This window comes from Athene cunicularia (assembly GCF_003259725.1).
Source record: "Athene cunicularia isolate RWA chromosome 3 unlocalized genomic scaffold, athCun1 chr3_part1, whole genome shotgun sequence".
NCBI lineage: Eukaryota > Metazoa > Chordata > Aves > Strigiformes > Strigidae > Athene > Athene cunicularia.
In genome coordinates, this window is record NW_020799097.1 from 31,369,855 (window position 1) to 31,388,115 (window position 18,261).

Below are 18,261 nucleotides of genomic sequence, written 5' to 3' on the forward strand. Positions count from 1 at the left end.
TAACTGCCATGATCACTTGCCTGACTCTTACCAGCAACTTCCAGGTATGTTTAGGAACATATTGCATGAGACAGTATGTGACTTTTGAGAAATGTCTACACACAAGCTTTCATAAACCTTTATTCTGTCTTTAGAATTTGGAATGATGGGAGATCATACAATTAAAAGTCAGCGACCTCGATCTGTTCATGAGAAAAGGGTCCCTCAGGAACAAGCTGATGCTGCTAAATTTATGGCACAAACTGGTAATACATCAGTTACATTTTTCTATTTACTGTTGTTAATTTTAGCAAAACCACTGCATGTTTCCATAATCTTTTGCTGCATATTTGTCAGTTTTCTAAGCTGATACTTTTTTTGAATCATTTATTTTTTTTTTCACCAGTTAAAGTCCATAAATAAAGTAGCTGAGAATTAGGTAGATCATACAAAAACATGCACTGTGAATGTGGATACTGAAACATTTAGTGTAAGCATGAATTTCTTTATTAGTAAAAGCTGTCTCACATGTACAAAACACAGAACAGCTGACTGTGACATATTAACTTTCTTCCAAAGATGTTAAGAACATGCTTCAGAATTTCTATATAAATAGACTGAGGTCTAATCCCAGCTTTAGGCGTTTATCAAATTAATTAATTAGTAGGATGACTTTAATGTGCATACATTCAGCATTTCCTATCTTTGGCCCAGAACAACACTCTATTCTCTAGTTTCCAGATTCATAATTGCTAAATTAAATTGGCCATAAGTAGTTTTTAATTGGATGTGCAAATTATCTAACAGTTTTTCATCTAAAGCATACTCTCTAATTTTGTTGGAGCAACTTCATCTTCTTTAAATAAAGATACCAAAATGATATTACAAACCTAGACCTGAAGAAATTTAAAAAAAAAAATAAAAATCCTGTTTACCAACAGTTACCAACAGTAACCACAGCTGCCTTTGAGGTTAAATGATAAAATTTCAGTGGTGAGTTGAATTAAGTTCTCATATACCAAAACTTTTGCCCATTTTGACATCAGTAATGATCTGTGTATCTGTTGGTAAAATCTCTTCAATGGTTCCCTACACACTGCATTCCAGTAAGTTACTGTGTTGAAAATCTTGTGCCCCATAATTATTGTATGGATTTGAAACAACTTACTCTGTATTCCATAGTTACTAACCTAGAAGATATGCCTGCATCAGTCACATATAATGCTTCCAGTTTATATTCACTTTAGTAAAAGAGCTATAATTGCTTCTAGTTATATTGCATGTTGACTTAGTAGTAGGGTGCTTTACTTAACAGATTTGCAGAAATCAGTATATTAAGTAATCTAAATACATATATAAGCCAATCAGTGTAGATCTGTTTGGTAAAGAATTTAGAAGGGGGAAAAGTCTGTTTCCCTCCTATTAATCTGTGGGACTGCTTTTATGGCTAACTCTCAGTTGATACTATTGTAAGCAAATGTAGCAGAAGAAGGGAGCCTAGAACCCTCTTGCTCTCCATGCAGTTTTTGTTTAGGCAAGTAGAACTTACTGCTTACATACCTAGCTCAGACTTAGAGTGTTAGTTGCTTACTACATAGAATAACACCTTTGCTTTTATGCTGCTTCTTGAATTCATACAATAAAAAAAAAAAAAAAAAAAAAAAAAAAAAAAAAAGAGAATCTGTTTTATTTCCTCATATAAATCCCTAAAACTTTTGTATTATCAGGTAAAACTTGTATTTGATAACTTTTAGTCATGCATTGCAGTGCATCTATTATGGGTGTTAGAGAACTGCATTATAAATGCAGCATTTATACCAGCACCTTCTGATGGATTGTGTGTGTGGAGTGGGAGATGAACGTTCAAAATCATACAGGCTTGGTTTTCGAGGTCCTGTTCTGAAAGCATGTGAGATATATCAGCAGAGCATATAAATTTACATGTCCAACTTTGAGGAAATCTATATTTTACATACTGTAGATTAACACATTTTAAGTAATACTGTGCTCTTTTTGGACATACTAATTTTCATCTCTTCATTTTGATTTTCCTTTGTAGTGATCATTGCATATTTTCTTCACCTCTAATGCATCCATTTTCTTGTAATATAATTAATGTGATATCTTCTTAAACTGATTCATAAGGTTTTTTCTAACATACCTATCTCATGAATTTACCCATGTACTAAGAACTCTAATAGCCTTTAAAGTAAATGGATACTGAGTTTATGAGGTTTCTTATATTTTAAGCATGTTTAATATTTTCTTTTGTGTAATAATAAAACAGATGTAAAACTGCAACAAAATGTTTATATTGTTTTAAAAGGAAGAGAGATAGGAGTAGAGAATTGTCCTATAAAAGATTGTGAAAAGCATTTAATACTGTTAGAATAGTGGACAATCCAAAGAATTTTGCTGGGAATGGAAGAGTTTTAAAATGTGGTATTAAAATATGCATTTTCCTGTTTGTTTGTGAGTGATCTGAGGCAGTAAAACATATTATTTTAAAAAATAATATTCTGTGAATAATTTATTGTCCTATATTTGTCATTTTATATGTTTGGACTGATCCTTCCCTTAGGTGTTATGGGATTTAGAGAGTATAATACAGGTAAGTGTTACACAAATCAATGAGGCCTTCCATACAGTAAGTTATGTTTCCTCTTACATATCAAGCAACAGCGGAGAATAAGGCTTGGTAGATTGCCAATAGTTAATTTTAGATTGTAGGTTTAATACAATAGATATAAAAATTTAAGAGTTCTCAAGTAATGGAAACTAGAAGGAAAATGAAAAGTAGCCCTTTTGAAATGTTCAGTTCAGAAAAGGAAAAAATGGAAAACAGATAAAGAGAACAATAGAATATGTATTTACAGCATATGTAGGCAATCTAGGTTTATTCTAGGAAATAAAGAAGTCTTTATTTGCTTAAATTATAAATAGTTACCTATGCTATATGTCTGTAAAGATGTTCCCTATGTTAAAATATTTAAAAATAAGTAATAATCATACTCACAACAGTACAAAATACTCTGAAAAGTTAAAAGTTACTAAAAAACGATAATGTGTTGTGCAAAAGGAAGTAAAGCAGCTGGTGAGAAAAATTTGTCCTTTATTTTCTCTGATTTCACTCTTTTTGCACCGTACATCATGTTGATATGGAGAATCTTGTTCCAGCAAATGTTTAAGCCTTCTATCCTTTACATACGTTGAAGAATATTGCTAGATTCTGCCTTTTGTAAATGGACAGTACATATATGCTCAGAACTTCCAATAATATTTTCAAAATTCATTCAATACAATCACACTGCTCAGTATCATGTTACTGCTACTTTTCATTGTATTCCAGGGGTTAAGAGGAGCTTTTAATTACTTTAAGATATCCAAAACTTTAAATTTCAATACTTCATTCCTGTATTTTATTAGCTATGCATTGACACCATGTCTGTGTTGGATAATGGATAATTTACACTGAGTATATATGGCTGTTTTACATAATGAGAAACACCCTGAGAAACACAGCTTTGATTTTTCTGCTGTTTGACCTTTCAACTAAACCATTTAAACAAAGGCAAAGTCAAACTTCAAACATAGGAAAAGACAAAAAATATTAGCCTAGAAAACCATAGTAATACAGGTATATTTACCATGTACATAGGACTTACAGTATGTATTGTATAATTGTTCATGTCTACCTACATATTAGCTATATTTGCCATATTATATCATCTAACCTGAACCCAAGCTATGTAACAACCTAATCAAAATGCTAAATTCATATCAGAAAAATGATTAGAACAATAATCAGTGATTAAATTTCTCATTTTTATCACCTAACAGATAAAGAAAATGACTACAAAAATCACTTTGGTGAATATTTGTATGTAAAAAATCTCATCGATTTGTCCTTGTCCATAGAAATTGTTAGAATTGTATATAATTTCATGAAAAGCAGAGGGATTTGTGTGCTAATTATAAAGCATTCTGTCTTCTTACTGAATAAGAAGCACATTTTTTTTAAAGCATTGAATAGCCTTAGAATTGCTTCCTAGAGGACTAGCAGAGACAAGCATTTTGCAAAGGTTTCATGCCTGGCCTCTGGAAACAAAAAAGAAAGAGCTTGGACAGATGCTTGCTACAAAAGCTCAGTGTGAAGAAATAGTATGTCATTTACTGGATTCTTGGAAAATAACACCAGAGTCTTCCTGGTTTGCAGACATTCCCTTGATTGTAACCAATATCAAAACTTTTGGAAGACTCAGTATATGATACAACTTAAATTTTAAGCAAGCTATTAAAGACTGAAGATTGTATCATGCCACTAGTTTTAAAGCAGAAAATCCCATTTGTTTCAAAAAGGACTTAGGTTTAAAAATAGAGGGTGTAATAGAGGCTTCAGCATGCCTTTTTATACTGATTTTTAGTGAAAGAAGGTAAACATAAATCCACAATGTTCAGTGAGGTATATTCACATTATTTTTACATTTGCATTCTGAGAATACTCAGGGGATCCAGTTTTCTGAACATGTCTTTGGTAAAGGAATTCCAGAATAGGGTGTATGGCTGTTCATGGAACCTAAATTAAGCATTCTTTCCTGAACATCCATGCAAGAAAACTTTACACATTACTTGCTTTAAAATAAAAAAAAAAAAAAAAGTTGTATCTCTCAGTGATAAAAAAATTACACTATCCAAATGTATGGTATTAATAAATCACATCTGACAATTTTGAACATGTAATAATGTAATAAAAATGTTGTAATACATGTAACTATACACAGTAATGAGATCTAGCACATCCAAGAGTTTAGCACACCTCTAGGTCAAAAGCAAGGCGTAGATCTGTGCAGTAAGTGATCAAACCGAAGTTCCCATCCCACCGTTCAGATTAAAATTTGGTAAGCAAAGTGCTTCTCTTTGCCAGGGAACATCTTTCAAATGCTAAATGACTCTCCTCCACTGAAGAAAAGACAAGAAATTAGAGGGTTGGTTTGGGTCTTTTTAAAAATCCTAATTCCCTTTGGTAGAGTTCCTTAAACTATTACCTAGCCTTCATTCTAGAGTGATAAGTATAAATATTAAAGATAAATCCTTTACTATTACATAAAAAGAGTTGTCTAAATTCTTTTAGCATCCTGAGGGCAGTGTTGTTTCTCAAGTGTTGAAGGGCAGTACTTCTCATAAAGTTGTAAATGATACTAAGTGATTAAAGTATTTCCCTCTGACAGGCATTATGTGACTGCAACATTGTAGGTGTATTTATTTTCTATTCATTGCATATTTTCACAGCTGCTTCACTCCATGAACTTTTAAATACTTATTTTGGTGTGGTACTTTTTTCTTTGATTTAAAAGAGCAGACAGTAACAAGCTTTTGCAAAAAAAAAAAAAAAAAAAAAAAAAAAAAAAAAAAAAAAAAAAATCTCATTAATACTTATGTCTATATTCATGTTTGTTTGTTGTCTTGAATACAGGTGAATCTGGTGTTGAAGAGTGGGCGCAGTGGAGTACGTGTTCAGTTACTTGTGGTCAAGGGTCGCAGGTGCGAACCAGAACTTGTGTATCACCTTACGGGACACACTGCAGCGGCCCTTTAAGAGAATCAAGGGTTTGCAATAACACTGCCCTCTGTCCAGGTAGTGTTAGCAGCCAATAAATAAAATTGTGGATGTTTTTGAACTGTATAATGATAAGAATTTGCAACTATATTATTATTATTTTTATTATTTTTTATTATTATTAACAAATTTCATAAGAACATTTCAATTAGAGCAGAGAAGTGTAATTCTATTCAGCTGTGAAATTTTGTCATGTGGATTGTTGATTTTACTTTCAGAACAGTCAAGGTATGGAAAAAAGAATCCTTTTTTTTCTGACAGTTTCAGAATTTTTTAAAAAGTCTACATTCTCTGATTTTTAGTCAGAAGAGAGAAGGTATAGCATGAATACAAAATACAAACTAAGGAAGAAATCCAGATCACCAATACATCAAGAAGCGGAGACTGATAAACAGGGTGGGCTAAGTTAACATATATTATTCGACACTGCTATTTTTTCACCATTTAGAATACTGTCTTCTAGGCAATGGGCCAGACAATGTTCTCTAAACAGTAAGGTCTTCATGGACTTTCCTTTAACATTGTTCTGACAGGAAAGGGCAACAGCTGCCCATCAAAGGAAGAAAGATCAGACGAAAAGTAATTCTCTTACATTTGGCACAAGTTAAAGGTCATCAGTGTCTTGCATCAGTTTTCCTACTCCTTTTGTCTCAGAGATCTGGACACACTTGGAGTTAAGCAGTAGTTACACACTAAGGAGAAGAGACAGTCGTGTTCAAGTTAGTTGCTGAAAGGGCACATCTCATTTCTTTAAACTTTACCTGTGGATCTGATTAATCTGTGATGAGAAGGAAAAGGGAAGGCATATGCCTTGTGACTACGTTAATTAAGTAAATGCAGAAAACCTATACGCCTCCCTTCAGATGCACAAATTCCTCAGGTCTTTGTAACGTTTGATCCCAGGAAGGTGGTGAGCCATTTTCAGCTTCTGAGGAAGATCCCTTAATTTTTGAGGTAAACTAGCTGTCATACAGAGAATTCCCTGGACTTTATCTCAATGAGTAGTAATATGTAGAATCAGACTTTCATGTTGTTACTGTGTGTTGAAAAATATCCCACAGGAAGTGCCTATGTGATCCCATCGGGGTTTGTGTATCAGCATTATAAGGTCTTTAGGAAACCTCTGTAATGGAAAGCAACTTAAAAGATTGCATCTAGATAAACCATCACTGTAATAAGAACCACTCTCAGCACCTAATGCCTTATTACTGTGCTTAAGGTAAAATTCACATGGGATTTTCTCACATTTCTAATATGGAAATTTCCAGGCAGGGCTCAATTCAATCATTTGAAGTGTTTTCATACAAAAATGGCAGCTATTTCTAAAAAGGTGAGGCTAGTGTAATGTCTGCCAGAGGTGGGATACATTGCAAAAGAACTCTTGACTTGATAGTGCAAAAATAAGAAGTATAAAAAGAGAACTATAAAAGAAAAGAACAAATGTTCCAAACAATCATAGATTTAAAGATTCCTTTGAAACTGCATGAAGTATGAAGATGAAAACACACAGTGCAGCACTCACTATGACATGCAGTTCTGCCTGCTTTCCTTGTCATTTAGTACTACCTAAGAAGAGGAAAGGCATCTAAATCACCTACTTTACAGAATTTTATCTTCATTCCAGTAAGGAATGAGAACTTTTCATATCAAAACAAAACAAAACAAAATCCATGTAATGTAAAAGCCAAGGTAATTAATTTCCTGTTAAAGCAAACTGGAAAAAAAGTTAATTCTTAAATATCACATTGTCTAGCAAACTTCTAAACAATGCTCTCACAAAAAGACCACCCAATATTTCTCAGGTCACAAAGGGGCTCTTTCCTTAGACATGAAAACCCAATTCAGGGTGTAGCTTTTGTTTCCAGATGCCTGGTATGAGGAATGGCTACCAATTCTCACTGGCTAAGAGTGATAGTGCCAAGATATTTTCGTTTTCAGATCAGCAGAGTTGATTCTGATAATCTTTATGTATCTTGAGTTACTTGTTCTAAATAGTTAGTCTTCCGGGCTTAATCTTTCGTGTTGTTTCACATAATTACAATAACCTTATTAACTTATGCTGGTCTCTGGCTACATGGTCACTACTGTGTGGCAGTGTGCAAGATTAGCAATTTAGAAATGTATTTTCCTAGTCACAGATCCATTAATTTTTCAAACATCCCTTTAACTATTAGCCTAAATATTATCTGTCCTAAATATATTATATATCCTGTCTCGGAGAGTTGCATAGTTCAGGATTATCCCTGGTCAAGGCATAACAAAATACACAATTTTTATACTACTATAATTAAAACACAGATTTGGCATAACAATCCAAACAATATGCAGATATAACTGGGATCTGGCCTGTGTACCCAAACCTGTACCACTCATTGCATACAGCTTTAGGACTGTTGTCACAGCAAGATTTTACATGGTGGAGCATAAACTAGAAGTGATAAACATACAAAAACTTTACAGTGGTCTCTCCTTGTAACCCACAAATAAAAAATCTACTGTGGCATATTCATTATATGTTTTTATCATTAATAAAGGCAAGAGGAGGGCATTCTGAGAGCTATAATAATGTCTCCTAATCAAAAATTGCCCCTTCAAAATAAAAAAAAAGGTGTGGCCTACTGGACTATACTTCAAACATCTATCCACAGGTTTCAAAGGAACCTGCTAAACTTGCAAATACTTGCAAGTCTTCCAGAGTATTACCATCTGTTGCCTTCATATACTACCTTTAGTGTCTAAGATGCTCACTGGGATGTTAGGAAATACATCTCTCTGTGATCTCACTGTCCTGGAAAATTTTCAGAATGGGATACACCATATAAATATATATATATATATTCATTGAAATGAAACTTTAAATTTCAAAATAGTACTCCAGATAATTCAAGTAAAATATCGAAGGAATCATTATTCACATAATTTTTAATTTATTTATATTTGTTCTGTACCACTACAACTTCAGGTGTGGAGTCCGTTAGCTAATTCAGTCTGTCTTGGAATCAAGAGCCTTCTAGAAAAGTTCAGCATAGTATGCAACAAAACATAGCTTAGGTAACCATCATTACTGGTTGTGGGCAAGGACATCTCAGGATCCAGTACCCTACAGTGCCACTGATTCACTTCAGTTTAGAGGATCATTTCCTTGAAGTTTAGATCATCTGAGTTAGTTTTTATTTCTCCTTTTCTATTTTATTTAACAACTTTTATCACAAAATTTATCTGAAGCTCTTAATTTTCAGGCTTATGGTTAGAGCAAGACATGTCAGGAGCAGGAATACTCTAAATCATTTAAAACATTTGTATGCTCAAAAACTCTATTTTGGCTGGTGTGATATGCTAAGACTGCTTTTTTTTTTTTTTTTTTTTTTTTTCCCCTCAGGGCTTATATCAATGAAGTTTAGCCATATTCCTGTTGCACATTTTGATATATATGCCTGCATGGTACAGTAACAAAATCATTATAGCTTCATTGTTACTAAACTATGCTCTGGAAGTTCAGTCCTTCACTTGAGAGGAAGAGTAAGACAATTTAAGCTATACAAAAGGAAACTATAGCACTTAAGTGAATTTAAATTTGTGCATACAAACCCTCTAATTTAATTTTTTTAATTCCATTAATGTAGCATCTGCTTATGGAATGCTTATGGAATCTATGGAATCATAGAATGATTTGGACTGGAAGGGATGTTTAAAGGCCATCTAGTCCAAATCCCCTGCAGTGAGCCAGGACATCTTCAGCTTGATCAGATTGCTCAAAGCCCCGTCCAACCTGATCTTGAATGTTTCCAGGGATGGGGCACCTACCACCTCTGTGGACAACCTGTTTCATTGTTTACCATCCTCATTGTAAAAACTTTCTTTATATCCGGTCCAAATGTACAGTCTTTCAGTTTACAACCATACTTCTCCTGTCACAACAGGGCCTACTAAAAAGTCTGTCCCCGTCTTTCTTATAAGTGCCCCCTTAAGTACTGGAAGGCCACTATAAGCTCTCCCTGAAACCTTCACTTCTCCAGGCTGAACAACCTCAACTCTCTCACCTGTCATCACAGGAGAGGTGTTCCATCCCTCTAATCATTTTTGTGGTCCTCCTCTGGACCCACTCTAACAGGTCTATGTGTTACCTGTGCTGAGGACTTCAGAGCAGGACACAGTACTCCAGGTGGGGTCTCACTGGAGTTGAGGGGCAGAATCACCTCCCTTGACCTGCTGGCTGTGCTTCTTTTGGTGCAGCCCAGGATGCAGTTGGCCTTTTGGTCTGTGAGCACACATTGCTGGCTCATGTCCAGCTCTTCATCCTCCAGTACCCCCACATCCTTCTCCACAGGGCTGCTCTCAATCCCTTCATCCCCCAGCCTGTATTAATACCAGTGATTGCTCCAACCCAGTTGCAGGACCTTGCACTTGGCCTTGATGAACCTTATGAGGTTTGCATGGGCCAACTTCTCAAGCTTGTCCAGGTCAACCCATCCCACAACTGTAGGATGTGGTCAACCACACCACTCAGCTTGGTGTATTCAAAGTTGCTGAGTGTGAATTAGATCCCACTGTCTATGTCATTGATGAAGATATTAAACAGTACTGGACCAGTAACACAGTGAAACATCAGTGGCCTTAATAGCTTTCCAATATCTGTTCAGTTTGAAGCTGAACAAATCAAAAGCATTTAAACCCTAATAAAAATCTCCCAAAATATGCTTGTAGGATGAAGGCCAGCATGGCCTCACGCCTCCTCCCACTTCACAGCAGTTGGGTATTGTGAACACTGTGGGTGTTCACTTCAACATGATTGGGTTCACAGAGTGGCAGAGAGAAGGGAAAGATGCTCTGCAGTAATCCAAACTCATTGTGCTAGCAATCTTTTTAACAGATAAGTTGGCAATAATCTGTATATTTTTGTCCCAAATAATGAATCTTTCATCTGAAACTGTGTTATAGAAAACAGTAACTCCTCTGTGGGCCAGCTCTCCATCTGGTGTAATTTGGCATAGCTCATCTGGCTATAATTCATCAGATATTATAGGGTGTTTTGCATTTAGAAAATGTTATTAAAGAAAGAATATGTAAATGAAATATCAGAAAAAATATTCAAAGGTAAGAAATTTGAAATCAAGATATTCTTTTAAAGCTGATCTGGATAATACTGGACACTTCTGTAATACATTTAATAGATTAATTATTCTGGATATTTGTTTACTGACATTGGTTATTTTCCTAGTGTTATGCCTTTTCTATCCTTGACTTTATTAGTTATGTACTAGTTTCAAATATACATACAAGAAGTTACTGTGAAATTTTTATTTAATGAGCTAAAATTTGTCACGGAAGATGATTTTGGACACAGCTTACTGAAAACCACAAATAGATATAGGATAGAGTTTGAGTCCACCCAAAGTGAAACATTTTGTTCTGGCTTATGTTCAGATCCAAAATCACAAAATAATTATTCTGTGTTGCTGCTAACATGCAGTCACTTTTATCAGAAGAGATGTACCACCTTTTGGTTCAAGATAGTATCTTTAAAGAGCCTCTCAGCACATGTTTTTGTCATTTTTAAATGAAAACAACTAACTTGTAATATTTTGACAGCATCAAATCAAAACTCCAAATTAAAGAATAGACTTAAACTTGTATGTACCCTAGAAAACCTCAGCCTGTGTCTACTTAGTGTCAAGACCTTTCTAAGTTATTGTTTTTTACAGAATAATCTTTTTCTAATTGGGATTAATTTTGGTTTGCTAAGTTTAGTGCTTTTTAAACTTCTTGTTGCACCTGAATATCTTAATGAACCATTGTGATATCAGGAGATGAAATTCTATCATTGTTATTACTGACTACTGTTTGGAATCAGATCTGAGAAATTTATTTCTCATTAATTTTTCTCATATGATAAAACATTTGAAGTCTTAGAAATATGTCTGGAATAAGCATCTACTCTTTTGTCAATGAGAAAAATATCTTCAGATCATGTGGCTGGATCAGAGTATAATACCTGTCTAAGTATACTACCTGTTGAGAAAAGATTAAATGTAAGGGATTATATGCAGATGTAGGCATCAGTTTATTAGTTTTAGAAGAGTTAGGTTTCCTGGTTTTGACCAAAATGTCACGGTTAATTAAGTTCTCTAAAATAACTAGACTAAAATCTGTCAATTCAACATTAATTTGGAATGCTCCTGAGGGTTGGGGTTTGGGTTTTTTGCTAATATATTGCAGATTGATGTGATATTTAGAAGAAGATAATTTTTAAAAAGCTGGCCATGTAGGATGTGGAATAATTATTTTGCTTGTTGACCAGTTGTATGTGACCAACTAAAAATCTTTCATCAGTTGAGCTGTTATCTAGTGGGTTAAATCTTCCCTGAATGAAGCTTGACATTTTCTGTTTGGTACAATTTCTCAGAAGTTAGTTAACAAATTTTTTACCTCAGCATAGCATCTGAAATGACAATTTTCCTTACTTTTAATGAAATGCAATAGAATCTTCCTAAATGCAGAATTCCCCTTGATCTTACTGATGATTTTTTGATAATATGCCAGGAAGCTGAACATTCTTCTACACCCTTGGCAACTGAATTTCACCCCAAGAAATGTTATTCTGAACCCTACAAGAAAAGAGTTTTATTCGTAGAAACCGGGCAGGTGATAAGTACCTTCAGGGCAAAGGAAACCAATATACAAGACGTTCTTTCACAATGCTGAAAAAAGTGAACCAGCAAATCTCTTCTGTAATGTTGTGAATCTTTACCAATGATACACTGAGATGTTATACACTGTATCACCCTCCAGACACCCTTCAAACAGACAGGGTTGCAGAAACACAGTTATGTGATACCAGGTGTGGTGCTCAGTCTGGGTACTAAGTCTATGGATTTCTCTTAAATGCCCAGCATTACTACAGCTCTCATTACTACATTCCTGTTCTCACAAAGCCTAATTTAAACCTGTGCAACTGTTTTTATTTAAGCAGAAGAAAAATAACTAAAGTTTTGCAGTATTTTTCAATTTATAAAGAACTGGTTTACCAGTGCATGTATGGAATTGTTTTACCACTACATTCTTAACTATCATATATTAGAAAACTTTCTGAAAATTTAAGTTGAATTGTTTCTGAAAAAGAAATGCATATGGTATATAAGCTTATATAAATATTGTATATTAGTTTCTCCTACAGTGGAAAAAATTTAAGGTAGAGAAAGATGCATCTTCTATGATTATATAAATTTTATTAAATACTTGTATATAAAAATATTGTTATGCATTTGTAATTTATTGTGTACTTCTGAAGGTGTTTGTAGTTTGTCAGGTGAATATTTTTTTAAGATAGAATGATGCATGTATTACTGTGTATGTTAAATCAATTAATATGTTCATGTAAGGAAATAGTACAAACCTCTTTTGCTTATGTGGTCTTGGAATTTTCATGGAGAATAACCAAGCACATGTGCTGCCATGTTTCCACCAGAATTTAAACAAGAGAAACAATTGTAAGGAAATGGCGATTTATTCTGGTGACACAGTAAGAAATGATTGCATTTATTCCTATATTTTCAAAAGAAAGCTTAGTTTTGATTGCTTCAAGTTTTTATTGCTGCCTTGATAAAATAAATCATTGTACATGCCTGATTTTCACAAAGACTAGTCTCCCGAAAATCAGGGCTATCTCGTCAGCACCAAAGATACCATAACTAACTTCAGAAAAGGAAAGCCGTCTTTCTTAAAATAATGAATGAAAAGAAAATGTGGCAGTGAGATTAGTTTAAAGATTAGAGAAAATGCTTCGAAGTTAAATATACTTTAGAGAAAATATACTTTTAAAATTAAATTCAGCTAAATTTTATAAAGGATTTATTTGCAAATGCTGAAGATTACTTATGTACTGATTTCCTTGAAACTGGCAAAGTAATTCCCATTTAAAATATTGATCTTGTTTATTTTGAAATCCTTTTGTTACTTCTGTGTCTATTTCTGGTTAAAATCTGTTTGGTTTGTTGCAGTACATGGCGTTTGGGAGGAATGGTCACCTTGGAGTTTGTGTTCATTCACATGTGGTCGAGGCCAAAGAACTAGGACAAGGTCATGTATACCTCCCCAGTATGGGGGAAGATCATGTGATGGACCTGAAACACAACATAAACCTTGCAATATTGCACTCTGCCCTGGTGAGCTCATATAGCAACTCTGCTTTGTTACAGTGCATTCAATGTGCGTTGTTCTGATTTCTTTTATTGCCCTCTGCACACAGAAAAAAAAAAGTTATGCAGAGTAGGTGGAGTAATATCATTCATAAATGTGACTGTAGGGATTAAAGGATATAATCAGGATGGTAACTGTTCAAGACACTACACAAGCAGACAGTTCTTAGTTTCTTCAAGATACTCTCTGTAGGACACAGTATGTTGTGTAGGAAATCTTGATTCAGGATGGGTCTTGGAGAACCAAAAGGCAAACAGTTTTCTTGAGTGTGGCTTAAAGGGAGACATTCAGAGGTCACACAGTTTGTGTCCACCATATCTGTTTGAATTATGTTTGCTTAGAGGTTCACTTTAATTATTTATTTATCATACAACAAACATAGTTGGGAAACTGTAAAATTTTAATTGCTATTTATTCCAAATGGGTATTATTTACATGTGTGCAGAAAGTCTGACACAAGCTAGGGCATTGTTTGAATCCCAGTTAAGCCCTTATGAAATGGATTTTAAGTGCCTCATTTCTGGGAGTTAGTTGCTAAACCACTTTCATAAAACTACTCCTAACAGTAAACACTGTGTAGACTCATGTTAAATCTTCACTGCAATTGAAACTAACTCAAAAAAAATCATACATTCGTTCAAAACTGATTTTAAAATTTTTGTTCTTTGATTATGATTAATTTTGACCAAAATCTTCAGTATGTGTGTATATGTATATGTATATACATATATATGTGTTTATATATGTGTGTGTGTGATACCTAAGTATTATATAAATGTAAATAATGCTTAAGTATTACAGCAAATTCAATAAACATAAATATGATTATATATACTTATGATTATTGAACTCATTGTAATACTTAGGTATTAGAACAGTGGCAGGTAGCTGTAATGTGAGAAATTTCTTTCATGAGTTCTGTCTGAGAGTGTGAAGGTTGCCCTTACAGAATTAAAATTAAATTTCTTGGATTTTTATGAAACCTGAATTTTGCTTTTCTTCTGCTCAGCAACGCATACTCCAACTTTAGGACAAAATTTGTGGAAAAGTTTTAGTGTTGAATGCAGCTGCAAAAATTTTGAATTAATCCAGTTTTTGGCCAAGTTGGCAGCTGTGCAATTTTACATGTGCCTACACAAAAGTAATTAACATGATGTATGAGCATGAAGAAGAGTTGACAACAAGAGAAATGCCAAATAAAAATAGCAGAGAATAAATTAATGTATTCAGTTCAGTATTGCAAAGAAACACAGAAGATATTACACCTAATCTGTCAAAATAAGCATTTATTTGAGAATTCTGGAATTTGAATAGTCAATTGTACCTAAATGCCTTTCACCAGAGGAAGTTTTATACTAATTACATTTAAAAGTAACAGTTTAAATCTTTGCTGAATGTTAAGATTTGCTGTAATTTGAATGTTCAGTTTTATAAGAGAATCTTCATATTGAATTATTTAGTCTTTTAACGGTATTTCTGATAAACTCACATGCTGTTTGCTCCTAAAGATAAAGAAGGGAGATGTATGAAATATATATGAGAAGCTACAGAATGAGTTTTCTCCAAAGACAATAATTGATTCGATCTTTTCTACCCTAAATAATACTATATAGTAATGAATAAAACTGAAGAGAGTGCACTGAAATGTAATTTCCATAATGTTTTCCTCTTCACATAAAGCTTTTATGATTAATGAGTGCAACTAGCTTCCATGTTTGGAAAGATTTCCATTCTCTGCTGAATAAATTATCAGGGTGCAGCTTCATATCTTGAGAGGCATCTGCATTGAGAAGTGGTTCACAACCAGGCATTACACAGAATATTTAATACAGAACTTTAGCCTCAGAAACTCTCTTCCTTTAATTCACTGGTTGTTGAGATAAGGATAGTATCTTTGAAATGATAGAAATGTTCTGTGGTTACTGTCAGACAACAGTAAAATAGTTCACCTCTGTATTTCACTAAACAGTGATGTACCCCTACAGACACTGTGCGTTAAAGCACTAATTATTGACACCATCAATGTAGGAAGCTGCTATTCCAACGCTCCTTTAGAAGAATCCTGAAATCAGGGGCTGGCAAGTGCGCCAAGTGAAGTTTGTCTTTTTCAGTGGTAGTGCTTTTATAGTGATAGTAGTTATAAAAGCAGGTTTTCAAGGATGAGTATTAATCAAAATTGTATTACAACCTACATATTGAGTTTATATTGGGTAACTGCAGGTGCAGTGAGGAACTGATGATGGCTGAAGTCTGCATGAATGCAGGATTCTGAATTAGCACAATCAGTAATAGCACATTTCATAATGCTAACCCATTTTCAAAAATACTCTCTAGTCCTATATATTATAGACCATATAATTTTTTACTGCTATAAGAACTTAATTGGTTTATATATTTTATTGGTTTGGGTTTTTTAATATTTTCATTTACCTCAAGAAACTGTATGAAATATGAAAAAAAATAACAGTCTTAAACCTTTACTCATGAGAATATTCATCCAAACTTAATATGGGCTAATACAAAATACTAAATACAGAACTCATCACTCTATACTGTTTAAAAATTCTACTTGACAAATTCAGAAAGAAGATTAGCACGGAATCACAGAATTGTCTAGGTTGGAAAAGACCTTGAAGATCATCCAGTCCAACCATTAACCTAACATTGACAGTTCCCAACTACACCATATCCCTCAGCGCTCTGTCAACCCGACTCTTAAACACCTCCAGGGATGGGGACTCCACCACCTCCCTGGGCAGCCCATTCCAACACCTAACAACACGTTCTGTAAAGAAATGCTTCCTAATATACAGTCTAAACCTTCCCTGGCGCAATTTGAGGCCATTCCCTCTTGTCCTATCACTTGTTACTTGGTTAAAGAGACTCATCCCCAGCTCTCTGCAGCCTCCTTTCAGGGAGCTGTAGAGGGCGATGAGGTCTCCCCTCAGCCTCCTCTTCTCCAGACTAAACACCCCCAGTTCCCTCAGCCACTCCTCATACAACCTGTGCTCCAGATTATGCAAGATGCAAGCACAGAAGCAGACCTGAGGAGGAAGGCAGGCCATTTTTGTACTACTTTTTATCTCAAAAGAATGTTGAAGAGCTGGGATAATATACTTTACAAGGAGGATGAATGATAAAAGTATATTCAGGATTCTAAGTATAGAGAACAGAGACTGTATGTGAGGCAAAGTGGTAACTACTGTTTTCCTTTTCCTACTCAACTAGAGAAACCAAATTTCAGAGTCAGGACTAAGAATTTTATAAGCTGACCCATCTGAGTGATCTCCGCAGCTGTAACAAATCACTTTGAAGGGCTCAGTGTTCACATGATACAAGATTGGCCCCTGCTTTTGCCTAAAAAGACAAGACTAGTCTTTTTAATAAAGCCTTGTATTGTATGTGGGCAAAATCATAATTTATCCATTGTTATATCTGTATACAATTAAAGGAGATGAAACATTCTTCACTTGAAGAAAAAGGAAAACAGATATAAATTATTTTAAAGTGGCTCATAATGGCGGTTTCTGTGTTTGATTGCTTAAGAAATCAAGTGTCTTCAGGCTAGGCCCAGTCCAAGAGCCTGCATTCAGGCCTAAGTTGAAACTCCCTAACCTAGAAGGAAGCCACAAGGCCCTGCCCAGCTTAGGTGGTAACTCTGCTGTCTCCATCTCTTTTGTGCCTGCTGCGGCAGTTGACGGACAGTGGCAGGAGTGGAGCTCCTGGAGCCAGTGCTCGGTGACCTGCTCCAATGGCACCCAGCAACGGAGCCGGCAGTGCACAGCGGCGGCCCACGGCGGCTCCGAGTGCAGAGGGCCCTGGGCCGAGAGCCGGGAGTGCTATAACCCCGAGTGCACCGGTGAGTACCGACTGGCACAGGGAGCTGCAGCTCTGCCTCTCCTGCTCAGGAGACTGGCCAGTCTGGCCAGTAGCTCTGAGCCTGGCACTGGGAGTACGCCAGCAGGCTCCCAGGCCTCCACAGGCCTTGGCGAGCTGAAAGGGGCAGAGCAGCAGCCTCCAGAGGGAAAGGATACATCTGGAAAGGCTGCATGATGGGCTGCATATCAGCTTTTTGGGTTTATCACCATTTAAGGACATTCAGCAGTTTTAGAAGGATATGTTGAAGGTCAAAAAACTTCATAAAGTGTTTTGTGAACCTAGAAAGTGAACGTGTATGAACTGATTCTCTTTTACACTGAGATTACTTCATGATCTTCTAGCAATATAAAAGCGGCCTTCCAGGGTGGGTAAATTACATTTATACCTACTTTTAAGCCTCATTTGCACTGTCAGAGCATGTAAAAATCAAGCTCCTAAAATATCACATGCAAAAATGTTTTCATTTAGTTTTTTAAAGGGTACTTATGCACGTTGTAAATGTGTATCATTGCCATACCACCGCATTATACAAGTATATAAAATAAATACAAAAGGGACAATGTCTGTTTTGCAGTCTTAAGTAAAAGCTT

General features: G+C 35.1%; 1 protein-coding gene across 1 annotated transcript in view; it reads left to right on the forward strand.

The window, feature by feature from the left end:
• The window catches only part of ADGRB3 (adhesion G protein-coupled receptor B3), a 477,442-nt gene that overhangs the window by 188,618 nt on the left and 270,563 nt on the right, over positions 1–18,261 (forward strand). The window contains exons 3-6 of the mRNA XM_026844073.1: positions 135–245; positions 5,453–5,614; positions 13,594–13,758; positions 17,487–17,651. Of these exons, the coding sequence (XP_026699874.1) occupies positions 135–245; positions 5,453–5,614; positions 13,594–13,758; positions 17,487–17,651 (603 nt within the window). The remainder of the gene's footprint in view (positions 1–134; positions 246–5,452; positions 5,615–13,593; positions 13,759–17,486; positions 17,652–18,261) is intronic.